This window comes from Pangasianodon hypophthalmus, chromosome 24 (assembly GCF_027358585.1).
Source record: "Pangasianodon hypophthalmus isolate fPanHyp1 chromosome 24, fPanHyp1.pri, whole genome shotgun sequence".
Lineage (NCBI taxonomy): Eukaryota > Metazoa > Chordata > Actinopteri > Siluriformes > Pangasiidae > Pangasianodon > Pangasianodon hypophthalmus.
This window is the reverse complement of record NC_069733.1, coordinates 14,201,147-14,216,311: the sequence shown is the minus strand read 5'-3', so window position 1 is coordinate 14,216,311 and position 15,165 is coordinate 14,201,147. Positions and strand designations below refer to the sequence as shown.

General features: G+C 37.8%; 2 protein-coding genes across 2 annotated transcripts in view; both read left to right on the top strand.

The window, feature by feature from the left end:
- The window catches only part of niban2b (niban apoptosis regulator 2b), a 44,214-nt gene extending 37,302 nt beyond the window's left edge, over nt 1-6,912 (top strand). The window contains exons 11-14 of the mRNA XM_026931445.3: nt 2,538-2,651; nt 3,395-3,502; nt 3,583-3,694; nt 4,949-6,912. Coding sequence (XP_026787246.3) covers nt 2,538-2,651; nt 3,395-3,502; nt 3,583-3,694; nt 4,949-5,904 — 1,290 coding nt within the window. The 3' untranslated portion in view covers nt 5,905-6,912. The remainder of the gene's footprint in view (nt 1-2,537; nt 2,652-3,394; nt 3,503-3,582; nt 3,695-4,948) is intronic.
- A 1,812-nt stretch (nt 6,913-8,724) lies between these two features.
- npdc1b (neural proliferation, differentiation and control, 1b) overlaps nt 8,725-15,165 on the top strand; it is a 28,670-nt gene continuing 22,229 nt past the window's right edge. The window contains exon 1 of the mRNA XM_026931066.3: nt 8,725-9,023. Coding sequence (XP_026786867.1) covers nt 8,933-9,023 — 91 coding nt within the window. The 5' untranslated portion in view covers nt 8,725-8,932. The remainder of the gene's footprint in view (nt 9,024-15,165) is intronic.

Here is a 15,165-nt window from a genome sequence, read left to right as displayed (position 1 = left end):
ATCTCATGAATTAGAGATGGTTGTATATTGTCTAGTGGGTTATATGTTATGTCTTTTGCTTATTTTGATTTTGTTATTGCGAAAAGAAATGGAAGAATGTGATAAATGTGTTCCTCCACCACTGCTTTTGGTTCTCGAACTTTCTGTAGCCAGGGACTCCTTTAACTGTAAAATAAATCCCATAGAACCCATTAGTACACATTTATTTATTTCATAAACATTATTTAAATGTGTACAATAATAGTTTATTTTTTTATTATAACTACAGATATTTTTATTCCTGATCTTTCCTCTAACAGAGCACGTTAGGTCCAAGTTGACATGATTCATAAGCCTACTTTCTTTGAGTGATTGAGGTTTGGATTAAACCCATTCAACTCAAGTTTCCAGTCAAACAGGCCAATAACTATTAGAACTCAAAAAATAAATATAACAAGTTTAATAGTGGGTTGTGATTTTCACAACTGTAACTATTTTAAAAAAAATCACAGACCCCACTCAATTTCCTATGAGCTGAATTGTTAATGTAAGCGGTAAACAGGTATCCAGAGCTATCTAATTTAATTTCCCCTTTTTGCTCATTCTAAAACTATTGGGAATGCAAACTTTTGCACTCAATTTAAGAGACATTATACCTCCGTGCTGTTGAATTCTCAATTATGATTGGTCAGAAGGTGTTGATTAATTGTCTACAACAGCAGCTCTGACAGTAGTGCCGGCTGTAATCCAAATAGTCATCATTACTATTAACAAATTACACTGGGACTTGAACGGCGGAGGTTCCACATAATCTACACATGCTGTTGTTTAACAAAGGAAAATGTGTAATCGCTGATATGGCGACGTTTTCTGTAAGGAGGAGTTTAACATTTATGGAAGGTGTCTCCAGTTTCAGCACTTTGTAACAGTCAGTTTTCATGATGGTGTACCTTCCAATTTTTTGTTAACATGACAAGTTTTTGTCATATAATCTTCTAAACAGAACGGGAACGAAAAAAGGGGAACGACAGTTTATAGGTAGTGTAATGTCACTTGTTTTGAGGATGTTCCACAACATTAAATGTAACTAGAAGTGGATAAAAGAAGTACAATATGCAGTTCATTAAGAATTGTAGCATGGGAGAAATGCAATTGACAAATTGTTGTGGTGTAAAAGGAATAAAGCTCTTTTGCTGTTATGGGAAAATAATCAAGTTCGTGGTGGTAACGATAACTTTACTTTGTGTTGGGCTGCATCACACCCCATCGTGGATTATTTTTTCTTACAACAGCGAGTCTTGAAGTGTTTTATTCTCTGGAGCGCCATCTTAGCCAGAACATCTGACTTCACTAGCACGTTACAGTTGTATTTATATTGTGTATTTGATTACTTTCTGTCCTGTAGTGTTAGTGCCACTTTCAGCACTAAGCAGTACTGAATATCCTGCACATTTCAGCTGTAATGGACTGATAATAGATTAGATAGATAAGTCAGCTGTAATAACAGGAGATTCTTGATTCTTATCTTATTCTTTAATGGCGTGGAAATGTAAAATGTCTGGAACAAGTACGGGGGGAAATTTTTCTCAGTAGAATCAAAGAACAGTGTTAGAGCATGGGAGTGGTGAGACAAGACTGAACATGCAGGGTGTATTTTTATCAGGGCAGGGTCACAAGTTTCTCACAAGAATCCCAGCTGTTGTAATAGTTGTGTGAGGGCACCACCTACTGCTTAAATGCAAAAGTGTGGAATGCTTTGTGTATTTAAACAAAAAATGTCTATCATGCTATTTGAGGGTTCTTTTTAACTTCAGTTACATGAAACTTAGAATCTTGTTTTAAAATTAGGATTAGGATTGCATGTAACCCATGATTAATCCCAGTTTCAGTTTTTACAGTAAACCTGGATTAACATAAATCATAGTGGATCATCAGCCAGATTTCAGGTTTAAACTTGCAGCTTGGTTTGAATTTACAAAATGGCACTACATTATAAAGCTGGACTGCAGAAAATGAAAGATTGTTTGAAACAAAATAAAGGAACATCTTGGTTGGTTTTCTGATAAAGCAAGCATTGATTTTAATAAAGAATGTGTTATGACCTTACATTGGAAAATTGGAACTGAAATAAAACAAGGACCGAAATGCAGCAATGCATCTAACTTTTTTTTTTTTCTTTTGAGGGACGTTTAGCATCAGCAAATGCAATCTGAGCAGATGTTTATCTGTCAAGAATACCGTAGTTTTACTTTAAGTCACGTAATTCCACAAACAGAATTAACCCTAGATTAAGGTTTTAATCAGAGGTCATGGTTTTAACTGATGATTTGCTAAACTATTTAAAATGAAGTGATGCAACAAAGTTCAAAATAAAATAAACTGTAGATCAACAAATAATTAATTAGCCCTAAACCCTAAACCTACAAGTCATTTATTTAATCCTTGTTGATGCAACCTGCACTTAGAAATACAGATAAATATTATACAGTAATATTGTATATCTATCTTCTCCTCCAGGCATTTCATGTGCGTGTCTCTGTCCATCTTTTTTGTTGCAGCAAATGGACGATGCCGTGTACACGTTCGAGCAGCTTCTCCACCAGAGTCTGGAGGGTCATGAGGAGGAAGACCTCTGCAAAACCATCCAGCGGTGCCAGGACCGAGTCATCAAGGTGGGTCACATGAGGATATCCGTCTGTCAGAGTTGATCAATTCTAGAACTATTGGCACCTTTTATGCAAAATGAATAATGTGTGATGCTGCATGCTGCAAACATTTGGTCGCCTTTTTTTAAAATTTTTTTTAAGGTACAATTTTTAAAAGTTACTTTATATATATATTTGGGTACCAATAAATGTGCCTCTTTTCAGAGAAAATACTAAATACTTAATAGAGTAAAACATTCTTAATAGAGTGATAAGATAATGAGAGAGCCTTTTAAAAAAATTTAGGTTGACAGGTATTAAATTTATTTTTAAATAGACGGTCAGATCCATGAATATTTGGGTATTGACGATTTTTTTAATCTGTCTACCACAGAATATTGGTGTTAATTTTGCAGTAGAACTTTTAAAAAGTGCTGTAATTCTGACACAATTCATCCGATTTGGCTGTAAATACCCTCAAACTAAAGCATACTCAACAATATAACAATAACTTCATCAATATCCAAATATCTATGGACCTGACTGTATATATTTTGGGGTACAAATACTTTTTGCAATTTCGTTAAGAGAAGATAAGAAATTCTTCGAAAAATCGAAGTAGTTTCTCCAGTTGTTTGGAAAAGTTGAATCAAATGTTTATCATTTTTGCTAATACTTTTTTGAAGGGTGTCAATAATTCTGGAGTTGACTGTACAAGCAGATCATCTTTTCCCAGAATGTTTATTTTAATGTTTTTTTTTCCTCTATAGAAATATGACTATGACAGCAGCACGGTGCGTAAGAGGTTCTTCAGAGAGGCTCTTCTGCAGATCTTTATCCCCTACATGCTGAAACAGCTCTCTCCATCCTGCTCTGCTGTAAGACACACACATATTTAATATACTCTCTGTACATATGTTTCATTGCATTAGTATGCTTATCTAACATCTGGCTGTAGGACCTTCCTCGTTTCCAAGAGCTGATCTTTGAAGATTTCTCCCGTTTCATCCTGGTCGAGAACATATTTGAGGAAGTGGTGCTTCAGACGGTCATGAAGGACATCATGATGGGTAAGACATGACACTCAAGTTAGACACAAACTAAATAAACCAAATTTGGTTTGATTGGCTCTTCTCTTTTTTTATCTGTTTATGTGGAGTGTCGCAAGTCCCTGTGAATGAAAAGTTACTATAGAAATGATAATGTACTACAACTGGTGCATTAATATAAACACCGCAGACAGCACTATTGTCTGAGCTGCTGTAATGGAAAATGAATCGGCGCCTTCTGACCAATCAGACTTGAGAATTCAACAGTGCTGTGGTATAAGAAAAAATATAGATATACAGTAATCCTTTATACAATACAGTATATGATGTCTAGGTTTGGCATGTTAGAAAACATCTGCATAGGGGATTTATTTAGTAAAGCACAGGAAATGGTTGTTAGAAAAAAGAACTTATCACGCAGTCAGCTATTTGTTCTAGTCCATGATGGAGTTACTGGATGGTGTTAGAAAAGTACAGATGATGGCAGTGATATTTTTAGAAAAGCATGCTGTGATTTAATTTATTGTGGTGTTACATCATATTGACACATTGCCCAGTCCTAGAGGCTGTAATCATTTCCGTTGTCCTCAGAATCATATATTTTCCACTGTAGAAAGATTTTGTTCTGGTGAGTCCTCAGACCGAGCCAAAAAACCTACAATAAGCACACTATATACACTATTATCAGGGCTAGCAGGTATAAATGGGGTATCAGAGCTAAGTCTTCTCTACTTCTAGGAAAAAAGTGTCAGAATAAGGTTTCTTTTTGGCATCTACATCAGCTTGTGTGGTGTTAGCAAATGCATTGAAGCTGATTATTGAACTTTTGTGGAACTAGTAACAACAGCATTACCACTAGTTGTACGAATATTTGGTTGGATTTAAGCTGGGGTTGTTTTGTTTGGAGTAGAAAAGTCACTAGACAGGAAAAGGGCAATGGCATCCAATCTTCAATATGTATTTAAAAAGTTTTATTTAAAACAGATACTGGCGATTAAACAGTATAATGTTGCGTGTTTGCTGATTGACCACAGGAGAAGGTAGTTGGTTGTTTGCAATGTCAGTCAGATTGCGTTTTTCTGTAAAAATAGGCTGTTCTTTGCCACATCTGGTGATGGAAAAGTACCAGACTATCTTGCAGATGCTTGAACTCTGGTTTGTCAGACTACTTATTACCAGATGGAAGCCCTGTTGCCACAGCTGGATGCAAAATGAATGGGAGAAAAAGCAAAAGAGGTTTCGAGCTCTCTAACTCTTACTTCTTCTTTTTGCCAGCTGTGAAGGAGGCTGCCGTTCAGAGAAAACACAACCTGTACAGGGACAGCATCGTGCTGACCAACAGCGACCCCAACCTCCACCTGCTGGGCGAGAACCCATCCATCGACTGGGCGGGGGAATACGGAGATAAACAGGAAGTGGACGGAGAGCACGAGGGCGAAGAAGGAGATACAGCGGCCCAGAAGAGGCGAAGAATGAAACAGGTGGTCTCTATGATCCAGGTGGACGGAACCAGCACAACGCTGCCCAACGAGTCCTGCTTGGAGGTTCCCAGTGTTCACAACATCCCCGAAGAACAGGGTGAGGGAGATTCTGATGCTCAGTCTTCTTCTGCATCTGAAAAGGCAGCACCCATCAAAGAGGAAGTCAGTGGGTCTTCATCATCTAAGGAGACAGCACCTGATTTACCCAATGGAACTGCGCCAAAACTTGATAAACAGGACGCTGCACCAAAGTCTCCACAGGACTCTGAGAGCAAGCTGGCCATAGAGAATGCCATCCAGCAGATTGAGGATGCAGTCCAAGGAGAAGATGGGGAGCAAAGTCCAGATGGAATCGCCCCGGAGAAAACTGAAGAGACCTTCAGCACCAAAGAGGAAGCAAATGTTGCACCTCAAAAAGAGGAAAAGTTGACACCGGCTGCAAACCAGGAGGAGAAAATTACACCATCAAGCACAGAGGAACCTGCAAAAGTTCAAGAAACCATCACAAAACCAAAGCAAGAAGAGCAAACGGATGCTGCAGAGAACTCATCAGACTCGCGCTCGGAACCCCAGCAGCACGGCACCGACACAGACAGCGGCTTCCAGTCGCCAGCCAATGAGACGGCCGAGGAGGACGAGCTGCAGGCTGACACGGCAACGACGGAGGTGGGACAAGAGAAGCACAATGACTCTGAAAAGGGAGGCGAGGATGCTGGGAAGGGAGCTGACACACTGACAACGCAGACATAGGCATCACCAATTAAACAATTTTGTTATTTTTTAATGGAAAACGCTAGAAACGCCAGCCCACTGCTCACAGAAGTGATAGTTTTACAGATGAGGGTTTTTCCGGTGGTTGGTTTGTTTACACATAAAACATCTCTCACATTTCCTTTACAGCTGAGAGTCTGTTTTTGATTCTTAAAAAAATCAGATCTTACCTTTTTCACATTTCACATTTTTTTTGCACATATTTGAATTGCTGTCACTCAGATGGGCTCCGTCATAAAAATTTCATAAAAACGTCACAAATATCATTTGCTAATTTTTATGTGGCTCGTGCTGATGTTCTAATGCAAAGTGCTGAGAAATGGGATGCTTTTGCCAATAAGACTGCTTGACCCTATATAACTGACTTCATGCCTTATAATAGTCTAGTATTGTATCGTATGCAATTTTATTCAGTCTTTTTTTTTAAATACAAGTTGTGCTTAGACCCAAACTGAAAACACTGAATTTTATTTTTCTGCAGGCCTTTTTATGTAGTTTTATTTCTGTTGGGCCTAACCTATTATTTTTTGTGAATATTCAGATATTTCCTTTACTCTAAATGATTAAATCTGTGTGAATTTCAAATATAAAACCTTATTCAGCATTAAGTTAAGCAGTAACCTTTCTGCATACTCAAACTAAACTCCATTACTGTTGATTGTAATATGTAGCACATGTTTCTGGTCCAGTTCATGTTTCACACTGACTGTATTCAGGCTGAATGCTGTGGTAACTGGAGATTTTGAGTTTGGTGTGATTTGACCAGAAACATTATACATTATTGCATAAAATGTAGTAATAGAAAACCTGCAAGTGTTACCTGGGGGTTTGTGTTTCAAACTGAAATGACAGTCAGAATTGTTAAAGGGCAGATATGTAATTATTGCATCTACTTATTGTGTAATATGTTTATTTATTATCTGATGCACTTCATTGCCTTCTTTATGTTTCATTGAAAATGATCAACAATAAATCAATTACATTTGACATTGCCTTTTCTAGTCATTATTATTGCCACAGTCTGTGCTTCATATCCAGGATAAACACTAAATATTAACTTTTAAAAAAAAATTAAATAAAAAAAAACATGTCTACCCTAATCTGCAAACAGAAATATGGAAGTTAAAATTTAAAATATGGATATCATGACAATTTCTAAATCCAAAGAGTGTATATTTACAGTAATGTTTGTAATGATTTAAATACATTAGTTATAGTTATAGAAGTAGTTATACAAAAATAGTTTAAATACAGGCTAAAGGCTGTTGGTATCTAATGTGCTAGGCTACATTTTGTAGCCTCAGATTCCTGTTCTTGCGCGAGTGGAACCTGAAGTGGTCTTCTGCTGTTGTAGCCTCCCTCAAGGTTTGACGTGTGTGTTCTGAGATACTTTTCTGCTCACCATGGTTGTAAAGAGTGGTTATTCAACTTACCCTAGCCTTCCGGACATTGGAACCAGTCTAATCATTTTCTTTTGAGCTCTCTCTCATCAACAAGGCATTTCCACCCACAGAGCTGCTGCTCACTGGATGTTTTTTGTTTTTTGCACCATGTGCATGACTGGTGCACAGGAAAATCCCAGGAGATCAGCCGTTACTGAAGTACTGAAACCAGCCTGTCTGGGAGTCACTGATAAAACATTTTTCCCCTCACATGGACAAGAAGCTCTTGACCTGTATCTGTACGACTTTATGTATTGCACTGCTGCCACGTGATTGGATGATCTGGATAACTGCATGAATGAGCAGGGGTGCACGTGTTCCTATTAAAGTGAACGGTGAGTATAATGAACAGTACAGTACAATGATTTTCCTACAACCTTTTTAACATCAATACACTAGGTTTTTACATTGTATTAATTATGCAAATTATGCATGCTTAATTAGAAACCTTATTTGCATAAATAAATGCTTATAAGAATATCAGCAAAGCTTTGATATTTAGTGGTCTAGTATAATAAATAGTTGTTTGGGATCATATATATATATATATATATATATATATATATATATATATATACACGCACACACACTACACTATACACTAAATACATTAATACACATACATTCATACATACATAGATAGATAGATATAGTGCATCTTAGATATACAGTAGATATAGTGTGTCACACACACATTATATATATATATATATATATATATATATATATATATATATATATATATATATATATATATATATATATATATATACACTATATCTACCGTATATCTACACACACATCCCCCACACACACTACACTACATACATTAACACACATAGATTCATACATACATGCATATACAGATAGATAGATAGATAGATAGATAGATAGATATAGTGCGTCTTAGATATACAGTAGATATAGTGTATAGTGTATAGTCACACACTATATATATGACACAAATACGTATGAATGTGTGTATACACACCTCACTATATATACTGTACACACACACACACACACACACACACACACACATATATATATATATATATATATATATATATATATATATATATATATATATATATATATATGTATGTATGTATGTATGTATGTATTTGGCTTTCCTTAATAGGCTGAATCCCAAACAACTATTTTTTCATTATTTATTCCTTGGTAGTGCACTTAAAGGTAGGGCGCACGCGTTGTTTGGGACGCGGCCCCTGTGTGATGTGACGTGGCCCGGGCTGTGACGTAGCAGCAGGAGGTTTTTCCCCGCAGAGGGATCCGCCGCCGCCGCGCAGGTGGAAAAAAACAGCAGCAGCAGAAAGAGGAGGAGGAGGAGGAGAAAGAGAAAGAGGAGGAGGAGGAGGCTGACAAACAACACGAGCTGAGCATCATTTGCGGAGATGTTGAACTGATCGCACACTGCTCGCGCTGTGGACGTCGAAAGAGCGCGTGTCTCCGTGTTTATTCCTCCTCCTCGGGACGGAGGGGGGGATGCTAAAGCCCTTAAAACCCCTAAAGCCCTTAGAGCTCTCTGCGCTACTTCTAGAGGGATGCCTTCTTCATCCAGGAGAGGAGAGGAGAGAAGAGTGTGGGCCGCGCTTCTTCTGCTAGCCACCATCACCATCAGCACCACTATGGCAGGTAAAACATGATGGACACTTCACTCATTCAGCACAGTTTAGTGCAGCTGATGGCAGAGCGGTGTGATCATTTGTGGTTCTGGTGATCAGAGTCAGATTTCTTAACAGTGAGGCGACTGATTTACAGATACATCATGGGAAATGTTCCATGTGCCGTCACTGCTCCATAAAGACAGTCAAAACTGCAATGACTCTGTTCCATATGCCATACTCTATACAAGAAATGCATACATGCGTTACATAGACTACTGCAAGTCACATCTGGTGTACACAAGTTGTGTTACATAGGCTACTGCAAGTCACATCTGTTACAGTATATACATGTTGTGTTGTATAGACTACTGCAAGTCACATCTGTTACAGTATATACATGTTGTGTTGTATAGACTACTGCAAGTCACATCTGTTACAGTATATACATGTTGTGTTGTATAGACTACTGCAAGTCACATCTGTTACAGTATATACATGTTGTGTTGTATAGACTACTGCAAGTCACATCTGGTATATACATGTTGTGTTGCATAGGCTATTGTGAATCCTACCTGTTATATACACGTTGTATTGCATAGACTACTGAAAGTCATATCTCTTACAGTATATACATGTTGTGTTGCATAGGTTACTGCAAGTCATATTTGGTATATACATGTTGTGTTGCATAGTCTACTGCAAGTCACATCTGGTATATACATGTTGTGTTAAATAGACTACTGTGAATCCTACCTGTTATATACATGTTGTGTTGCATAGACTACTGAAAGTCATATCAGTTATATACATGTGTTGCATAGGCTACTGCAAGTCATATCTGTTGTATACATGTTGTGTTGCATAGGCTACTGAAAGTCATATCTCTTACAGTATATACATGTTGTGTTGCATAGGCTACTGCAAGTCATATCTCTTACAGTATATACATGTTGTGTTGCATAGGCTACTGCAAGTGATATCTCTTACAGTATATACATGTTGTGTTGCATAGGCTACTGCAAGTCATATCTCTTACAGTATATACATGTTGTGTTGCATAGACTACTGAAAGTCATATCTCTTACAGTATATACATGTTGTATTGCATAGGCTACTGCAAGTCATAACTGTTATATACATGTTGTGTTGCATAGACTACTGTTAATCCTAGCTGTTGTGTTACACAGTTTACTGCAAGTCGTGTCTCTTAGATTTATGTTGTGTTACATAGACTACTTTAAGGCCTACCTATAATATACATGTTGTGTTACATAGAGTACAGCTAATTCTACCTGTGAGATGTTATGTTACATAGACTAGTTTAAGTCCTGTGTACAAGATGCATGTCATGTACATGTTGTGTTACATAGACAAGTCCTATCTTTAAGATCTGCCATCTCCTCTCTCTGCTTTTCGAAACCATTAGTTTAAATTAGATTGTATGGACATGCTAGGACAAGTGTATGCAGGCCGGATCCATCTGGCCAGGGGGAAAACTGATTATCAAGTCGTGTGTGACGCAAGTGTGGGAGAAATGGACCCTCTGATCTGTCATCACCAAAAACCCATAGTGATCATTATGGCTAACACGTGCACAGACACACACACACAAACACACACACACACTATATTGGTTTCAGTATATCACTTTAACAATTCCTCAAAGCAATATTGTGGTAATGTGCACTTCCTGGCATCCATTTAGTGATACACACAGAATTAAATTGCCTCCTGAGAACATGATAACACAGCCCTATAAACATCCAACATCCAGCAAACACCTTGTAGTGTTGCTTTTTTAACCTCTTCACCAAATAGAAGCCGGTGCAGGACGAAAGCCATCGACACGTCAGCAACACGTTCTCTCTGTCACTCAGGCATGCTCTGGAGATAGCAACAGAATGCACATTACACGCTGTGACCCATCAAATATGCACCACCGAAGCGCACACACCCACACACACACATACACACACACACTCACACTTCTACATTCTGAGTAATGACTTTTACTGACATTTACTTTACATCTGCTGTTATCATTGTTAGTTTAATCAGCTAATTCAGTCTTATCTCTCTTACACTGCTGCTGATAATCAGAACTCAGCAGTGTTTACGTTTCCATGGCGCAGGTCCTGAGAGGGTGTTCTCACTGCCACCATGTTCTCTTGCTTATCAAGAGATCTTTACTTAACTCATTGTGAGCACGCTGGAGTGTAAACGAAAAAATAATATCTTCAAATAGGTTGTTTATTAAGGAAAGTAGGTTTGGAAAGTTGAGATGAAGTGGAGATGCAGGTTTGTTCTGAATCTGCTTATTTAATTGATAAAACTGTGACAATCAGAGGAAGTACAGCAACATCTGCACAGTTGTTCTGACCAGTGTTCACTAACCCACACATGAACAGTTCGACTTTTTAGTTCTCTTTGGGAAGAAATCAATAGGAAGCAACACTCAGCCTCAGATTGCTACAGAAACCTTATATTTCCACAAATAGACCTTTATCCAGTGTCCTTAGTGTGCTATACTGTGTCTCAAACAATTATTGGCCCTAGTAACTTTAGTTATATGTTTTTTTTAAAGAATTTTTTTTTTATCTGTGGTAAGCCAGCTTTACATGGCTATTTGGTCATGAGTTGAGATTGGTGGTCTTAAAATGCATAATGTGTTCACAGGTGGCAGATTTAATGCTATTATGACCAAACACAGATTATGACAAAGATTCTGACCACTCTACAACGCTTGTCTAAAAGCAACCAGTAGGAGGACTGCATAGGATGACGCAAAAGTCATGGGACAGCTAGAAATATGGTAGTGGCAATGACGAAACATAAACGGAACATGCTAATGGACTAGCTCATGCTCACTTTGAAGAATGTTTCTGTGTATGCGACCCCGCTTGCACGGGCCCGGATTGCACTGATTGATGAAGTATGCAAAACGTATTCATTTTCTTTAACTGCAGGTCTGTCGTTAGAGAATCTTCACCGTATAATCTGACATGGAGAACATGTTATTGCACAGTCTGTTATAGAATTTATTGGGATCATCTGCTACAATGTGACATGTAATAATCAAAAAAAGACCGCTGAGTATAAAACTGGATGTACCATTTACAAGGCAGTCTGGGACAACCCATTGGATGTTGCTGTGGCAGAATTCAACATTAAGAACTTTAAGCCAACACCTCAACTTTAAGAAACCATAAGTATATATCACCAAAGATATGTGAAAATGTTTTGTTGTTTTATATAGCCAGACCTCAGGTTTTTGCTACAAACTGGTACTTTTTTCCACTACACATGGCCAAGTCCCACCTACATTCACAGAAAGAGAGCATTTATACGACAAGAAACAACCACATACTATTTCTGTAGCATTCTGTCAAACACTGAAGGATATCTTGCTTACCTTTGTTTATCTTGCTCATGTCCTGTTTACTGATGTGATACCATAAAATTTCCAGTGACTCTATTGTGCTCAGATAAGTTCGTTCTGTCACAGTGTTTAAAAATTAGTTTTGCTGTTGAAAACCTTCACATCAAACTGCAATCCTTAAGATCCTGAAGCTTATGGCCAGAAAAGTGTACAACATATTCTCCCCATTGCCTGTGAAGCATGTGAGGCTGAGATGAAGAGCTTGCTGACTCCTCATACCACTTTTTGATTGCAAATTTTTTGGGTCCACATTAATATAGCCCCAAGAAAAGGAAATTGGAAGTCTTGCTAGTTTTAATGAGCTTTGTTCATTTTCTTAAGTCGCAGTTCCTAGGTAGTCTCGTTCCAATATTAATACAACACCTGACACAGACTGAAAGCTATGGCTTAGGGTTAATCATTGTGCTTGTCCTGGATTCAGTTCATGACTGCTGTGATTTAAACACAGCAGCATGAAAAGCAGGGCACGATCAAAGCAGGAGCTCTGTAATCTGCATGATGCAGAATGAAATGCATGAAATAATGGTAAATAGACAAATCCACTTTGATCAGCTGCCATGACACATAGCGAGCTCGAACCAGAGTGTGAGATGAACCATTGTGCAGAGAGCTGATAGATGAGCGTGCTGTTCCCCCGCTGTAGGAAAGCTGTGAAGTCAGTGATTAAGCCAGGTTTGGATAACCACTTTACACCACTATTATATCAGAGAATGTTATATGCAACCGCTATCGATTATTTGGTTGGATTGAGGGGGTGGAGGAGTGTGGTATTGATTTCGCAGGGAGAGATGAAACCTAAGGAGTATAATAGGACTGTTTTGGATCTCCTTTAGCTTTCAATCAGCAGAGGCCAAGATAACGTTATAAGATGGAGGGTTTTTGGTGATCAAAAAAAAAACCAGTGAGTGACTCAGGGTTGATTTGTAAACTACAGAAACAACAGAACGAATGTATGTAAAGCCCCACCTTCCTGAATCATCCGTGTTAGTACTGTAGCTACCTATCTAATTTTAATGATCTCGTTCTACCTGGCCAGTTACGACACAGTTAGCGGTAAACACTTGAAATACTGCCACGGCTAAATTTGTTGCCACAGGAATGGTTCAGAATGCCTACAAATTTGAAAGTTTATATATTATTTTACGCACCTACATCATTGTTTATTTTCCAGTCTAGCTAACTAGCTTATAATAGCACTGTTAGAGCACTGTTCATCTCATCCTACTTGACTTAAATACTGACATTCTAAAAAGCTTACTAACTTGTGGTCATTGATCCAAATGGTTTACAAGTTTATAACACAGGTGATCACTTTTCCTATCCTGGAGAAATGATTTTTTTGCCCAGAAGAATAGTACGTGTTGACACTTACACTTGATTCTGCCATGTTTCCAGTACTTAGCATTAAACATAGAGGGATGTAAACACAAACAAGGAGTCCTTTTTCTCAGATACGCAATATGCCTTGTTTGATTAATTTGTTTCAACTATTTTGTTTTATTATATTCCTTAAGATATTTGGAATAGTACGAATAATTAAAATATTACCCAGCTCAGCCTGGTCAAAATTATAACATTAAAATAATAAAACAGACCAATCACAATTCTCATATGAATATTCTATTCTGTTTTTTTCCTTGTACTCCTATATAGGAGGAACAATACCAGGATATAATTATGAAGTCGTAGTACGAAAGTCAGAACTATCCACCACAACAGAGACTATGCAATAATTTACAGTCGCTAATCCATTTCAATTTGAGTGATGAAGGAAAGTACATAACAAACGGTCTCATTCAGGCGGCATTTAGCATCAAGGACTAATTAAACCTTCATTCTTAATGGAACACCTGACTAAAAGCTGAAGGTGTGTACAGTACTGTGCAAAAGTCTTACCTTTGATATAGATTTTTATTTAATGACTTCTACATTATTGATTCAGTACAAAAAACATTTTAGATTTCCAAATATTAGTTTCCCAGCACAAAATTAAATGGTACAGAAAAATGTTTGTATGTCAGTAAAGAAAGCAGCGTATTACATAAAAGACACTTTTTAGCCAAAAGACATAATGAAGGCTGCTGGGATTTGCTGCAAAAATAAGACGCGAGTGCGACAGTCAAAGTCTCCAGAAGAACTGTGGCTGATTCTGCAAGATGCTCAGTAACACTAACAGCTCATTTCCTTATAAAAATGCACAAATTGTACCTGAGAATACAATTTTTTTTTTATAGAAAAGGGTCGTCACACTAAATATTGACTTTGCTTCATTTATTACTGTTTACTGCTCTATATAGTTATTTAATGTAGAAACATTTAATTTCATTATTTTTGGAGGTATCTTTGCTCTACAGCATTTCTATGCATGTGCCTAAGACTTTTGCGCAGTACTGTATTTCAAAACCCAGCGAAATCTTCCCTCTGTGGCATACAAGCTCACGTGGCACGTGGACTGAAGCTATTTTTGCAACAGCTCCCAAAGAAGTGCTTGATAAAAAAAAAGGCTGAAACTGGCTTTCTGAATCCGTCATGCTGCACTTGTGTGATGAAGCCTGTACACCTTCGTGTGTGCTCGGCTGCTCTGTGTGTGATAATCCACATGTCGTGAGGTCACATGTAAGCTTCTCTAAAAGAGATAGTGGCATTTTGTCTATCCCAAGCAGCAGGGTCAGGGTTAGACAATAAGCTCCCTATATGCATGCGATTATCTGATTTTTCTTTCACTATTTTT